This window comes from Hypomesus nipponensis, chromosome 9 (assembly GCF_054491055.1).
Source record: "Hypomesus nipponensis isolate SF chromosome 9, ASM5449105v1, whole genome shotgun sequence".
Lineage (NCBI taxonomy): Eukaryota > Metazoa > Chordata > Actinopteri > Osmeriformes > Osmeridae > Hypomesus > Hypomesus nipponensis.
In genome coordinates this window covers 11435656-11451399 of record NC_140369.1, presented here as the reverse complement: position 1 = coordinate 11451399, position 15744 = coordinate 11435656, and the positions used below count along the sequence as shown (strand labels likewise).

The 15744-nt window shown below is 46.8% G+C and overlaps 1 protein-coding gene across 2 annotated transcripts in view; it reads left to right on the top strand.

Moving 5' to 3' along the window:
- Nucleotides 1-15453, top strand: part of iqsec1b (IQ motif and Sec7 domain ArfGEF 1b) — a 97816-nt gene extending 82363 nt beyond the window's left edge. The window contains exons 4-16 of one of the 2 annotated variants that reach the window (XM_084704709.1): nucleotides 1785-2043; nucleotides 2450-3720; nucleotides 4333-4494; nucleotides 5333-5455; nucleotides 6161-6327; nucleotides 6812-6951; nucleotides 7953-7982; nucleotides 8140-8265; nucleotides 8378-8477; nucleotides 8690-8851; nucleotides 9035-9211; nucleotides 10430-10479; nucleotides 11618-15453. In XM_084704709.1, the coding sequence (XP_084560835.1) occupies nucleotides 1785-2043; nucleotides 2450-3720; nucleotides 4333-4494; nucleotides 5333-5455; nucleotides 6161-6327; nucleotides 6812-6951; nucleotides 7953-7982; nucleotides 8140-8265; nucleotides 8378-8477; nucleotides 8690-8851; nucleotides 9035-9211; nucleotides 10430-10479; nucleotides 11618-12190 (3340 nt within the window). In that variant the 3' untranslated portion in view covers nucleotides 12191-15453. The remainder of the gene's footprint in view (nucleotides 1-1784; nucleotides 2044-2449; nucleotides 3721-4332; nucleotides 4495-5332; nucleotides 5456-6160; nucleotides 6328-6811; nucleotides 6952-7952; nucleotides 7983-8139; nucleotides 8266-8377; nucleotides 8478-8689; nucleotides 8852-9034; nucleotides 9212-10429; nucleotides 10480-11617) is intronic. The other variant, XM_084704710.1, reaches the window with a different exon arrangement.
- The last annotated feature ends 291 nt before the right edge of the window (nucleotides 15454-15744 follow it).

Here is a 15744-nt window from a genome sequence, read left to right as displayed (position 1 = left end):
GCTGGGATAGAATAGAAAGCTGGTGCTAACTAATTCTGGCTTGCGTAATGCTCCATAATGAGGTTTTATTAACACTTTCATTTACTATGCATAGCATTTACAACAACATTAGAACTAGAGGTCAAACCATAACATGACCTGCAGACTTCTGATTTACTGGCGGACGTAAAACCTTCCTATTACACTTTTTTATTCAGCTTTTATTATCTAACCTTGACACACAGTGAAACAGTATTGCTTTGCAAGGTGAGTTGTGAGATGTTGTTGCCATCCATCATTTAGGCAGCCTGTGGAGGAAATCTCTCTACTAATAATAGGTTTCTGCAGAGAACGGTGAAGCATAGACACGGAATAGAAAATAACTCATCAAAATCATCCTCTAAAACAACTCAGAGCTCAGGCCCCGAGCTAAGATAGTTAACTGTCAGGAAGAACACTTTAAATTCCACTGTGACCTCACATCTGTCTTTGGAGGTTAGTTAACCTGACAGAATGTTTTAATGTTAATGTTGTACTTTACAGACGAGTATTCAGAAGACAAAGTCTGTGATGCAAGGAATCCTAACTGATATATGGGAACCTAACCTAACTGACAACAGGAAGCACTGCCCTGGGACAAGCTTCCTCCTTGCTGACTCGTGTCATTATTACACATTGGTGCATTTCATAGTTGAACAGCACTGTCCGTCATACGGATGATCATTGTGATTTCTTGTGATAACCCACTCACTGCACACCACACAGAATGGCATTCTGGGATTTGTCTTTTTGTTGTGTGATTAGGCAACGGCTTTATCCCTTTTAGCTGCAGTACACAAGCCTCTCACAAACACTGAGCCCTTAAGTCCTGTACCGTTTGGTTGAAACCCTGTGGGAATCATGGGACATATTTTCTGGCCAAGGGTCAGTTTTTTTGTAGTTTTGTTAGATCTCAACATGGTACACAGCATTTACTGAGGCACGAACAGTGGACTGAATATGCTGTCAAAGCACTAACCTCAGAACATATTTAAACAAGCCCTGACCTTACCTGGCAGTAAACACACATTGTTGTTGTTTGATAAAGACCATATGTCAATGGCGGTTGTGGTTCAGGTACAGAGCCGATCCAGATGCATAAACAAAAGAGTTCTTCAGAATAGATAGCTGTTACTAAGGTCCCCACCCAACATGACACATGGTTCATTCCTTAAAAGGAGTTTATTATTGAATTACCTAAAAGCACCTCTACTCAGAGCCACACTGTCCCAGGCAGAGCTCTGCAGCATGCTGGCGCTGCAGAACAGCTCCACCAGCTGATTTATGGGCCTGTGCGGAGCTGCGTTCTGAGATCTACAGCTTGATGGAGTTTGAGCAATGATCAACATGTCTCCTCCAGTGTTGGAAAGCCTAAATGCAGATGCTTTATACGCTATTAAAGTACTCTGAAATGAATAAGGCTCAACTGATCCTTGAATCGGTTTACACATCTGATGTGAGCGTTCGGAGAGTGTGTTCGAGGAGGATCTTGTGTGTGTGTGTGTGTGTGGCTCGAGTTGTTCATACTGGTCCTATGATTGTCCTCGGTCCCTTTATACCTGTGTACAGTGCTAAAGTTCACCCGGTGTACCACGTGCCTAGCTGAGAAACAATACTGCAACAACAACTTGGACTTTGACCCAGGCAGGCTGGCCGATCGACGTAAACACTATCTTCACGGCACTGTAGTAAGCCATGCTGGCGCTCTGCGAGGTGCGTGTGCAGTGTGGTCTGATGTAGCGTCTTCGGTCGGTTTGTCCTTGCAGTGTGGAAGGCGACGCGCCCGGTGTCGAGGCGGCCACCTCTCTGGAGAGCAGCGCGGTCTACGGTCGCCCTCCGGTCAGCCACGGCCTGGGCCCTGACCACTTCAACGCCCACTTGTACGGACACGTCCAGCGGCCACGCAGGCCCAAGCTCCAGCACTCGCAGTCCATCCTCCGCAAGCAGGCCGAGGAGGAGGCCATCAAACGCTCCCGCTCGCTCTCCGAGAGCTATGAGCTCTCCTCAGACCTCCAGGACAAGCAGGTAGGACAGGGCTTCTCTGTTCTCTGATGGCGTAGGTGGGCGTTATGTACACTGATGAGTGAGTTTATCCAATTAAACTTGGTTACACTCGCCCGACTTTGATCCATTGAGACCTTTTTATGCGCCCTATTGTTCACGAACTAATGATTGATATTCTGAATAGCATCCTTACAATCCCATCCTTAATCAAAATCAGAGCTTTCAGTCACAGCAAAACGGTGAATACGTAGTTTAATACAAATCTCCATGAGCATAATTGTATCTCCTCTCATTGTATTCTATAATAGATCCTGTATTTCTCAGAGTATCACCCACTGTCCGGAACATAGAGGGAGACAGAAAACCATTAGTCATGGTTTGTAATACTTGTGTGGTCTTCTCATCACATCTGTTTGCTGTCTCTTAGGTGGAGATGCTAGAGCGCAAGTATGGGGGCCGTTTTATAACCCGCCATGCAGCGCGCACCATCCAGACCGCCTTCCGCCAGTATCAGATGAACAAGAACTTTGAACGGCTCAGAAGTTCTATGTCAGAGAACCGTATGTCCAGACGAATCGTCTTGTCCAATATGAGAATGCAGTTTTCCTTTGAAGGACCTGAAAAAGTCCACAGCTCCTACTTTGAGGGAAAGCAGGTCTCCCTAACAGACGATGGCTCTAAGATTGGCGCACTCGTGCAGTCAGAGTGCGGTGACATGGGAGTACCTGCCATCATGACGTCACCCGCAGCCCAGAATGACTTCACAGACGCCATTACAGAACTCGAGGATGCCTTCTCCAGACAGGTCAAGTCTCTGGCAGAGTCCATAGACGACGCCCTGAACTGTCGCAGTCTGCACGGGGACGATAGCCTTCCGGAGCCCTCCAGGGGCCTTCCAGACATGGAGAGGGAGGTGACCTACAAGGTCAAACCCTCCCACAGCTCCTCGGAGCACCGCAAGCTGGACGAGATGACGGCCTCGTACAGCGACGTAACCCTCTACATCGACGAGGAGGAGTTGTCCCCGCCCCTCCCACTGTCCCAGTCAGCCGACCGGCCCTCCAGCACCGAGTCGGAGCTGCGGCTGCGCTCGCTCAACTCCTCCCAGGAGTACTGGTCACTGGCCCACAAGGACGACAAGGGCGACACGGACACCAGCTGCCGCAGCACGCCCTCTCTGGAGTGCCAGGAGCAGAGGCTGCGGGTGGACCACCTGCCCCTCCTCACCATCGAGCCCCCCAGTGACAGCTCCGTGGACCTGAGCGACCGCTCCGACCGCAGCTCCCTGAAGAGGCAGAGCGCCTACGAGCGCAGCAGCCAGCAGGCCAGCCCCAAGCACATCAGCCACGCCCTGCCGTCTCGGGGGCCGTCCCGGGACGACGAGGCGGTGGCGGCGGTGCCGCGCCACCGCCACCGGCAGCTGGAGAGCCACCTGGCCATCAACGGCACGGCCAACCGGCAGAGCAAGTCCGAGTCGGACTTCTCCGACGGCGACAACGACAGCATCAACAGCACATCCAACTCCAACGACACCATCAACTGCAGCTCCGAGTCGTCGTCCAGGGACAGCCTGAGGGAGCAGACCCTGAGCAAGCAGACGTACCACAAAGAGACCCGCAACAGCTGGGACTCGCCCGCCTTCAGCAACGACATCATACGCAAGAGGCACTACAGGATCGGACTCAACCTCTTCAACAAGTACGTGCCCCACTGCTCTCAGAACACCACTCACACTCCCCTCCTCACACACAGAGCTCCACACTAAGTCGATGGCCCAGTGCTTTACTGGCATACCTATGACAATCTGCAATCAGTGCTCGCAATCAACTCTCTGCGAAAGACTGGGAAAGATTAAAGACCAAATTGCTATTTATTTAACGATTGAGCAGGGCTCACTGAGTTGGACCCTTCCACAGAGTACAGATTAAAGGCATGTCTTAATGAGAGCCCCCTGCATTAAATGTCCTTTTACTCAGAAGACACGGATGTCGTTAAATAGCGCCTTCATTTTTGTTACACAGAGAATTGTATAAAATGTGATAACAGTGATTAACGAGAAAGCTCTCTCTTTCTGTCGTGCAATTTTGTTTAATCTTCTTCAGATTGTGGATTTGCTTTTATGTTGTAGAGGACCACATCCATTTTAATCATTTGTGCTTGGCTTTGCTCGAATCCAGGCTGTCGCCCACCCCTCCCCCACCCCAAATCCTGTTGCTCCTCTGACACACATTTCTAATAAGACATCGTTTTAGCAGAGCAATGAATTTGGCAGAAAGTCAACCCTTTCTCCTCTCCTCCCTGTGTCTGTAGGAAACCAGAGAAGGGCGTCCAGTATCTGATTGAGCGAGGGTTTGTTCCGGACACACCTGTGGGTGTGGCTCACTTCCTTTTGCAGAGGAAAGGGCTGAGCCGGCAGATGATTGGGGAGTTCCTGGGAAACAGACAGAAGCAGTTCAACAGAGATGTCCTGGAGTGAGTTGGACTATAATCAATATGCAGCAACAACAAAGAAGAGCACAGTTGTGCACAGAGCATGTTATTTCTATCTACAAACCAACTCTGTAAAACTCTTATTTAGTCCATGATCTGTCTAAACAAACAGCTCTATATTGATATTTCCGCCTGCAGATATTTGAAAATAGAGGTGGTGCTATTAAGTGTGTTTTTCTATGAATAATTTCATCTTTGTGATGTAGCTGGTGAGTCATTCCTGTTATTTCAGTACATAGTCATGGCTCAAACGCTTAAGCAGACACGATCTGCACATAGAGAATTGGTCTGTGTCCAGCAACTCTGACAGAATTCAAGTGGTCCGGAGCACTTGACCTCGCTGAGTGTTACTGATGGGTCTTTTGTGGCCCTAGTCCTGGCCACTGAGGCTGGGAGTCAGAACACCCTCCAGTAGAACCTATCAAGATTCTGGGGAGGATAACACCAGACATGTTTCCTCCGGTTCAATTTGACAGGAATTTTAAAGGGTTATTTTCCTCGCATCTGTAGATCCGAGCGAGATCTCATCTTTTCTGGAGAGTCGATGCTATCTGCGCATCAAAGTCGGCATCGCTGTAACCCACTTATGCCTCGATTGATTTTAAATGAGATTTTTAGGACTTTACTGTAGCATATTATCACACTGCCAGGAGAAATGGCTCTGTGTGTCCGTGTGTGTCTATGCGCTCATTTGTGTGCCACACTATGCTTGTTCCTGTTTTTTTCCACTGAGCCTGTGTGTGTGTGTTCCTGTGTGTGTATGTGTGCGTGTATGTGCATGCGTACGTGTGTGTGTACGTGCGTGTGTGTGTGTGTCCAGCTGTGTCGTTGATGAGATGGACTTCTCAGCCATGGAGCTGGACGAGGCCCTGAGGAAGTTCCAGGCTCATATCAGGGTTCAGGGGGAGGCCCAGAAGGTGGAGCGCCTCATAGAAGCATACAGGTAAGACTGAAGGCATCACTTGCTGGCCAAGAGTACGTTCTGACAGTCCTGTGGGTGGAATCCATCCAACGATTGTCGAAAAACCATCATAGCCCCACAGCAAACTGAGGCGCCGCTGTTGTTGGCCCTGGTTTAATTAATCTCCTAACGACCTAAAAAGCCTTCTCATGCCCTGAGAGAATGCACTTCGATCTGTGCTGAGTAAGAACAACTTTGTATCAGTAAACACAGCAGGGGCTGATGCATTTCAAAGATGTGATGATACAAGTCAAGTCTTTGGGTGCAGCCCGTGCCCATCAGTAATATGATCATGGACTCACTGAACAGTAAGTTCTATTATTTTCCAGTCGACTGCCTGAGGGCCAGAACCAGTGTTTTGAGACAGAGAAAAACTCCTCAGCCAGTTGGCTCAGATATGAGGAAGGTCATCCTAATGACCACAGACCGCACTGTTGCCCAATATCAATATTGACACCCCTGCGTGTAAAAGGAACCAATGGCTCAGGGCAGATATTGATTTACTTGTGGTTGTTCTGATACTGATGCTGTGTGTGGTTTGATAGTCACCATCTGTTCTCAGAGAAAGTTTATAGATATTTGTGTAATGTTGCTGCTTCTAATAGAATAATCTTCCTCTCTCAATCTGTCTCTCTCTCTCTCTCTCTCTCTCTCTCTCTCTCTCTTTCCCTCTTGTTCTCCCCCCAGCCAGCGCTACTGCATCTGTAACCCAGGTGTGGTGCGCCAGTTCAGGAACCCAGACACCATCTTCATCCTGGCCTTCGCCATCATCCTCCTCAACACAGACATGTACAGCCCCAACGTCAAACCAGAGAGGAAGATGAAGCTGGAGGACTTTGTCAAAAATCTCAGAGGTATAGTAGCACCATTCACTTCCCAGTGCTGTCAGACAGACCAAGGAGATTGCTCCTTTCAAATTAAGCATGTGCATCCATGAGTCATGGTTCCCCATTGCAATTTATGCAATTTATTTTACAATTTGTTTAGTTGCCCTCAATAAAAATAGATATTAAAGCTTTAGCAGGAGTTCACAGCATGCCTAATGAAATGATCTGCCAATTGAAGTAGTTAAAATTGTAAATCGCTCAAAAATCTTTTTGTATTTATGATGCCACCCCTTTGTCTCTCTCTCTCTCTCTCTCTCTCTGTCTCTCTCTCTCTTTGTTTCTCTCTGTCTCTCTCTCTCTCTCTCTCTCTCTCTCTCTCTGTCTCTCTCTCGCTCTCTCTCGCTCTCTCTCGCTCTCTCTCGTTCTCTCTCGCTCTCTCTCTCTCTCTCTGGCTGTCTCTCTGTCTCTCTCTCTGTCTCTCTCTCTCTCTGTCTCTCTCTCTCTCTCTCAGGAGTGGATGATGGGGAGGACATCCCTAGAGAGATGCTGATTGGGATCTATGAGAGGATCCGTAAACGAGAGCTCAAGACCAACGAAGACCACGTTTCTCAGGTCCAAAAGGTGGAAAAGCTCATTGTGGGGAAAAAGCCGGTACGTGTGTTCCTACAGTACAGCACAGCACAGTAGAGCACAATACAGCACAGCACAACACAGCACAGCATAGCACAGTACAGCACAGCACAGCACAGCATAGCACAGTACAGCACAGTACAGCACAGCACAGTACAGTACAGAAGGAGTACCCGAAGCTCCATTCCTGCCGCCCTGCCCACTCAGTCCACACAGAGCCCTTCTGAGTGGACACAGCACACGCTGCAAGGACCGGAGCAACCTATCAGGATCTGTCATACATGGAAAGGGCTTGCGTTATTCATATCCAACAGTGTCTAAATAAGGAGCATTAGAGAGGGGTTTTAACAGGACAGGCTTTTCTAGTTGGAATTTTCCTCATGACAGGAGGCCTTTATGCTGGGTGATTCCATTTGTATCTCTGACCCTTAGCATCAGCCCAGAAAAGACGTGTGCAGAGGTACTTTGCTGTAAATACAGACACACTGCATGATGAATAAAACGATCCAGTTGTAAATATCACACAGACAGAGATAAGTTGCACGGTGGGTTGTTTACTTTCTGTTCCCGTCTTTCTCTCCTCACTCTTTACTTTCTCCCCTCTCTTTCATTCTCTGTCTCTCTGTCCCTTTCTTTTTCTGTCTACTCATCATCATAATGATTGTGACTTTACCTTACTGAGATGATTCAGCAAAATATAGGGGCGGGGGGGGCAGCCTGATTCAGAACAAGGCACACAGAGATACTAATTATCCAATGGTGAACATGCACACAAACACTTCAGGAGATATAGAGGGTGTGGCAGTGCTGGCTGCTCTGACATAAAAGGTTAAAAAATGTGCAGTGTCACAGCAAGCCCAATCAGGAAAAGAGCTCAACAGGAACACCGATAAAAACAATAGGTCAAATACCAAGGCAGGAATACATGTCTTTGGACACCAGAGACAATGGTAGACAATAGTAAATTAATCTTTCTCTTTCTCTCTCTCTTTGTCCCTTACTTTCTGGTTCTCATGTTTTAGATTGGTTCTTTGCACCATGGTCTAGGATGTGTGAGTATTGCTTTTACTCGACATAAACATACATCGAAAATACCTAGTAGGTTTGGCACTTCTAATATGCATATATATACAGTATAGACAGTATATCAAAAGTTGAGCATTGACTGGGGCTCTGACTTGTCTGTGACGGGTGTGTTTGGGCCTGCAGGTGCTGTCCTTACCTCACCGGAGGCTGGTGTGTTACTGCAGACTCTTTGAAGTCCCCGACCCCAACAAGCCTCAAAAGCTCGGTCTGCACCAGAGAGAGATATTCCTCTTCAACGACCTGCTGGTGGTATGTCTCCAGCTGAGATAACTGTCTGCTCTGAACTGTGACGCAGGACTCTCAGGAATGACAGTTCATGCAAACCTAGATTTTCTATCTTGCATCTTTCATTCCTTCCCAGGTCACAAAGATATTTCAGAAGAAGAAGAACTCGGTGACGTACAGCTTCAGACAGTCTTTCTCTCTGTATGGGATGCAGGTGCTCCTGTTTGAGAATCAGTGTAGGTTGACCCGCGGTGTCTCCACTTGACTATGCACCTGTTAACCGTGATTCAACATGAATGTGTGACCCCATCACTGTGGGCCCCTTCTCATGATGACATGGCCTGTCCCACTCCCCAGATTGGTTAACATGGTCCCACCAGTAACAAGGGCTGTTAAGAACTAGGAGCATAACAGTGAGATGTCTGGAACCTGTGCTGTCCTTTCTCAGATTATCCCAATGGAGTGCGCCTGACATCTGCCATCCCTGGAGCGGACGTCAAAGTCCTCATCAACTTCAACGCCCCCAACCCCCAGGACCGCAAGAAGTTCACAGATGACCTGCGCGAGTCCATTGCTGAGATCCAAGAGATGGAGAAGTACCGGATAGAGTGTGAGCAGACGTCCCCCACCAAGCACATCATTTACCTACCCTCCAGACATGACAGTTGAAAGACTAAAGTAGAAAAAAGGACAAGGAAATACACAAAATGTGCTGAATTGAATTTGGATTGTCAAAGGGGTAAACCCATTCAAGTGGTAAAGACTGTTGCAAATGTGTGCTGTGCTGGTGCAGCGGAGCTGGAGAAGCAGAAGGGGGTGGTGAGGCCCAGCCTGTCCCAGAGCTCTGGCCTGAAGAAGGAGGCGGGCAACGGCAACCTGAGCCGTGGCAGCCTGGACGACACCTACGCCATGGGGGAGGGGCTGAAGAGGAGCGCCCTCAGCAGCTCCCTGCGAGACCTCTCGGACGCAGGTGAGGTCAGGGGTCGCCAGACCAACTTAGAGCCCTGCATTTACATATAGACCCATGTAGTCCTCATCCCCTCTGTAGTGATAGGAAACCGTGAGCTAGGTTCTGGCATGATGTTCTTCTCACTGGCAGCTGGGAGCAGTGTTCAGGTGTGCAGATGAACACCTTCTATAGGTCTGTTTTGGCCCACAGCCACTGCAGGCGACCAGCCAGGCAACAGGTCTGTCCTTAAGTTACCTCAGTAGCATCTGTAATACAGAGAGGAGTTCAGCAATAGAGAGCTTCTTGTATGTATGGGGCTCAGGGAGAGATGAATGTTTTCACTAATGGACCTGGGTGTAATTGACTGGGCACTATTGACTGCTAACCCTGGTCGTGGCAACAAGGGAACAGAAGGCATTATGTAGTTGGTGGAGATAAATGACCATGTGTCTGAGGGCTGGGAGGGGCTTGTTGACCCCTGCAGCCAGGCTCCACAGTGTAGCCACAGGCCCTGACTCTGTCAGACGCTCTCCACAGCCTGAGGATACATCTGATGGAGGAACACTCTCCCCTCCTTGCCTTTTCTTCTGTGTTTCAATCAAAACAAATGGTTCTTTTGCCTGGGCATTGTTAGTACTCATTTCTCTTATTTTTCTCTAGTTGTTCTGGCATTTTCAGTTTCTTAACTTTCACAATGATGTGCCTTTGATTGAAATGAGTTTGGGTTGGAGTTGCTGGTGCATTATTCCCTTTGTACCTTTGGGAGGCTTATCTAGAACAACTGTTTGTGTTTCTTGTCATCTGGTACTCCACACATTGCACAAGATCGATACGTATTCATCTTTAGGGAGGGCAATTTGGTTCCTTGTAAAGAATTGCCTTGTTTGAACAGATTGTTTCTCCAAGTTCATTGGATTGACCTATTCTGCAAGGCCAGATCTCTGTTGGAACCATAGAAACGGTCTGCCAGTCCTGACTCATGGTGTTCTGTACAGAGGTCAACCTTGGATGGAGCCCGTGGCCTAGCTGAGTGCAGTAGGAGTGCCCCGCCCTCCCTGTTCCCCTGCTCCCCCTCGTCCCCTCCTCCCCCTCCTCCCCTCCTTCCCCGTAGAGCTGCAGATAGCTGGCTGTGTGTTGCCGCTCTCCTCCAGAGCACTAGAATAGGCGGAAGGGTCTAGATTCCCCTCTCGATCTCCCAGGTGTGTTGACCTGTCTAATCTGTCTGCATGTCCTGGGCAGGCAAGCGTGGCCGCCGCAGCAGTGCAGGATCTCTAGACAGCAATATGGAAGTAAGTTGGAACCGACCCATGTCTAGCTGCTCTTTGTCATGTTGTGCATTTTGAAACGCAATTCTTACTTTTACTTTTGCCCCCGCACCATGTTACTTTGCGGCATTTATTTTTGTTGGTGGTGTTTGGTGTTTTATGATCACCTGCCTGTGTTGGTCGCTGTGCATGCATGGCTGTCTGGAAGGGACGGCGTTAGATCGCCCTCTTAACGTCCACTGGAGCAGCACGCCGGGACTAATACGACTAACTCCCCGGACACTGGGCTCATGGTGGACCTCCATTATACCGGTTTCTTTTGTAGTTTTTAGTCATTTTTCTTCACTCTGGTGTTCACTGGTTGGGATGCTTTATTTAACCCATTATTTGCTCGGTTTACTTGAGAGCACAAAGGCAGTGACGCTGTGTTAAGAGCCTGTGTTACTCAAGTTTGTGAAGTTTAAAGGGATCATGTCTGAAAAATCTGTTGAACCCCCCATTCCCACCCACATGCCTGTCTCCTTTCCTCTTTTCCTCTCTTCTCCCATCCCTCTTTCACCAGAATGACCAGAAATCCTTATCAGCTGACAGACAAAAACACAGCATCCTACTAGCTCACAATCAGAAATAAGGATGTATAATAAACATCAGGTTTATCTCACTAGTGTTTAATAACAACCAAGGTGGAGATTGAAGATGAAACCAAGGTGTTTTATTAGAGCCCGGTTCAAGGCTGTACCTTATGAGTTACAGATATTGTTTGTCAATGTGCTTTTATCAAATCACAAAGCTAGGGCCTGACATGAAATTAAATTATCAGGATTCAATTTTGACCGTCATATGTGTTCATATCTCCACTCAAACTGAAGCACTGCATCCATTAATCTTGTTGAATGTCAACTGTGAATGGCATACCTTCCTTTCCAGCTTCTGCATGTTTTGCATGACCTGCTTCGTTCCTTTGAAACACACTGGTAACTGGTAGCATCCATTTTCCTTTTTCTGTGAACTGTGCCTCTTTCCTGAGTATTGTATTCTGTACTGTATGCGAAAAATGAGCTACAGGATTCTCAGGAACAAACGAGTTTGTGTGTGAGTGTGTGTGTGTGTGCAGACTGGAGGATGGTCTACTTTGTGATCTCACTGTGCGTGTCCTCCGCAGGGCTCCATCATTAGCAGTCCCCACATGAGGCGGAGAGCCACCTCCAGCCGGGACTGTCCTTCTCGCGGCCAGCAGTCCCTCCCCAACTCCTCCTCGCTACTGGGATCCATCTTCGGCTCCAAGAGGGCAAAGTCTCCGAGCCCCTCGCCCCAGCCCCAGCACCCCACACTCATCTCCCACACCCCCCACCCATCCAACCTTCACCACACGGCCCGGGTGGAGACAGAAACCCAGGCCCAGATGCACCCCCATCACGCCCAGTTCTGCCACGTACAGCAGAACCCCCCGCCCTATCACCACCACCACCACTACCACCCCCCTGCCCACGTGCAGCACCCACCCCACCAGTATCACCCCCCTGCCCCCCACGGCCAGCAGGCCTCCTACCCCCCTCACTCCACTCATCCCCACCCACAGCATGGCCACCCAGGCCACCCCGCTCACCCTCCTCACCCTCCTCACCCCCCTCACCCCCAGCACCCCTCCTCACACCACCATGGCCAGCCTGCAGCCCCCTCCCCGGCCCCCAGCAGCACCAAGCCCAAACACAGTGGCATCAGCACAGTGGTTTGAGCTGAAGGACATCAGCGGGCTGCGGGGCTGTTCTTAGTTGGGAAGGTGTTCTTCCTGCTGGAGTAGAAAAGCAACGACTGAAGGCGCCTTGACTGAACTCTCCTTCCTCTCACAGACCCTTGAGTAGAAGGTGACTGGGCATGTCTGATGTCCTCCTCCAGGGTATGGGAGAGGTTTCTAGAACCGGACTGGTCCTGTGTCCCATCCTCATCCTCCTCACAACTGTTTGTTAAGCAGTAGGTTGCCAGAACAACTCTGTCTCACCTAGGTGGCTCCTTTAATGACTCTACTTACCAACACCTGTGTTTCTCATCCTTCAAAGAACAGTGAAGCATGCAAAAAGGCCATGGCTACTCTTTCCATTGACTGGGCAACCTAATAGCATTATCAAATCACTGGCTTAGTAGCATTTTTTCAGAGGCAAATTATGCGTCTCAACAGTTATGTCTATTAAGGTAAACTATTTGACTCAATGGAACAGTAACTAAAACAACACAGTCACCGGTAGACAGAGAAGTCTGTCACAAAAGTAGTTCCAGTAGTTAATGTAGCTGTAGCTTACAGTCCACTGTGATATCCGTTAGCTGTCATAATTGTGCCAATTATCCAAGCATTTACTAATTTACAGTAGTCACAAGATTTGCTTTGTGTATATCTTGAATATAGTATTTTGTAAATGAATGATAATTATATTAGCAACAGTTATTATTATTGTTATAGAGCAAAACAGTCTAAGACATCAACTAAAATCTCAGTGTAATACTCTTACTTAGGTGACATACTGTAGTTTTACTATTATGAAACCTATCCAAGTGTTTCAGTTGGAATTGATCTGGTTGCCTTTGGATTAGAACTCTGCAGTGGTTCTATCATTTCCTTCACTGCAGATGTAAGTGTACCTGCTCAGAGCGGGGCATGTGTTGGCCTGGGCCAGGGAGCCAAGCCTGGCTCTGGAGCTCCCGGGGAGACAGGGACCTCCTCCCACTGGGCCTGGCTGCTTGTCCACCGTTGTTTCATTTTTTTAAACTATTTTTTTAGAGAATAAAACAATAATGAATACTATACAGATCACTGTAATGGGACTACATTGGTGTGCTTCTGCCAGATGTATTTTTAGGAAGAGCCTGTTTTACTCTGAAGACTATTCTTTTTCAGGAGTTCCTGTTGTAGAAAGAGAAGGAGCACATCAACTAGAACCCAGCAACATGACTGTGGCAGTGTCTCGTATGCTGCTGGAGCTCTCAGCGGGCTGAGTGTGCTCAGTCCTTCAGTGGTTTCAGGGTGTGTCCTGAACAATGGGACAGTCGCATAGTGTTGCTACTTCTGTCTACGCAGCATGTTCTACCAGTACCTCCCTGGACAGCACATACATAGGTATTATTTGGTGATGGCGATAGCCTCCTCTAGCCTCACTATGGGCCACATACAACAGTGCTCCTCTTTTTATACAGTACCATATCACCACCATTCTTACTGTGCTTGTTCTGAGCTGACAGACACTCTCTGCCCGTCGGTGTATCATATCTGTTGTGTCACTGGAGGGTGAGGAGTGAGGATGAAATACTCGTCATTGCAGAAAGGTTTCTTGTATGTTGTGCTGTTTTGAAAGGGATTGACACAACACTTATCATACATGTTATCATACAGTTTATTTTATCAGTGGAATGAGTCTGTATTGAGAGTCAGATCTGCAGCTAAGATGAAGAGATTTTTTACTCATTGTATGTGCAATATGTATGTACGTACTATTTTGTAATAGAGCAATTGCAGTCAAGTGGTTGTTCTGTTTTGGTTTTGTTTAGTTCATATGATTGTGTTAGTTGTGTTTCCCATGGTCTTTGTTCTGTCTCAGTGATTTCTGTCTCAGTGACTCTCAAGTCTCCCCATTGTTCAGAAGGTACTGTATGTATTTGCCTTCCAACAGTGACGAAGAATGTCAAGAACATAATCTTGCATGCAACATTGTATTTTGAAACTATTTTCTAAATATTATGTATTCCCAAACTATATCAGTGTTACAGTTGACAATTGTTGAAATTGAATGGTAACATATTTAAAGTGCATCGACTTCATCTAATACAGCAACACTAGTAATTGAAGTCTTTTATGTACAGTAGCAATGTTGCACCAGGGGATAATCAATTTGATGACTTGACCAAGGTAGCTTACATACTATCTACATATGGTAATTAAAAGCAGCAGTCATGTTTAATGGAAGCTTTATTTGCCAACATTTTGAGTTAACAATCAACAACAAATTTGTGTTATGTCTAGATTTGATATGACTTCATGTGTACAGTATCGTCATAGGGAATTGGTGGTTTACAATGTATTACTTAACAAAACATCCATAATTACTTGTATTATCACATACAATACTTATATTTTTGATAAATTCACAGCCTTGGCCAGAAACTTGCACATTAAAGTAGTCGAGGGATCTCCACATTGCGACATGCAGAGGGATGGTCCATGTCACACTTGTAAGGTCATTTAGTAGATTGAAACATGCTTAATATCAAAATGGCTTTGATTCTAAAAGTTACTCATCTTCCCTTCACTTCGTTGGCACAATGATCTATGGTAAAACCTTTCAATAAATCATAGACTATTCATTGCATGCACACATACTGTTTCAAATGCTATTATGTCATTGTCATTTTTTACTGGTTAATGTTTGTTTAGATTTAGTAATGATGCTTCTTTTCCCTACAGTTTAAATTGTCATTATACTCAAGCATTTATTTCATCCCCATCCCAGCTGTGAACATATGACTTTAGTATGCTGCTAAATGTATATAACAAACACATCGGAATAAATTTAAGGAAACCATATATCTAAAGGCAATTACATAAAGGGAAGGAATTTGATGGGGTGGGACTTCCTCAAACTGGAGGTGATCAATTGTACATAGTCTGTAAATGATTAGTACTCAATGTCTACAGTTACATTGAAGGTGCATTCCTACAGCCTTCAAAAGATCCATCAACTGCTTTATTTAGCCTCCAACTGTATCAAATTGTGATAGGATCTAGATCTTAACAGCAGACTGTTACATAATTATCACTGCTTCTCTTTCTGTCCTGAGACACTTCTGTTTTCTTACACTCACAGACCATTTTATAACTTAAAGGGAAGAGAGGAGAGCTTTCATTTTAATATGCATTGTTTTTAAGTAGATCAAGAGACCTTATTGATGTAAAACTATTACTGTGACCATGTTGAGAACGCAAAATAAAACAATATACTGTTAAGTCCATAATGTGTTTATCTGTTATTGTCTTAGGTTGGGGAAAATCTGGCAATTTTCAAAGCTTGTGTGTGTGTGTGTGTGGGGGGGGGGGGCACCTCTATCTATCATAACATTGTCATGAAGTTATTACTTGGGAAATTTGAGGGTTTCATTACTCCTATTTTTGCAGTCCACGCTCAAGGACAGGTGTTGTGAGTGACTGTGTGCCTCTTTTGTCTGTCTGGCCCTTGAGTTTATGGACTAAATATAGATCTCTGCTCGGAGGGGCATGACCTCATTGTAAGCAGACCTGCCTGCTGT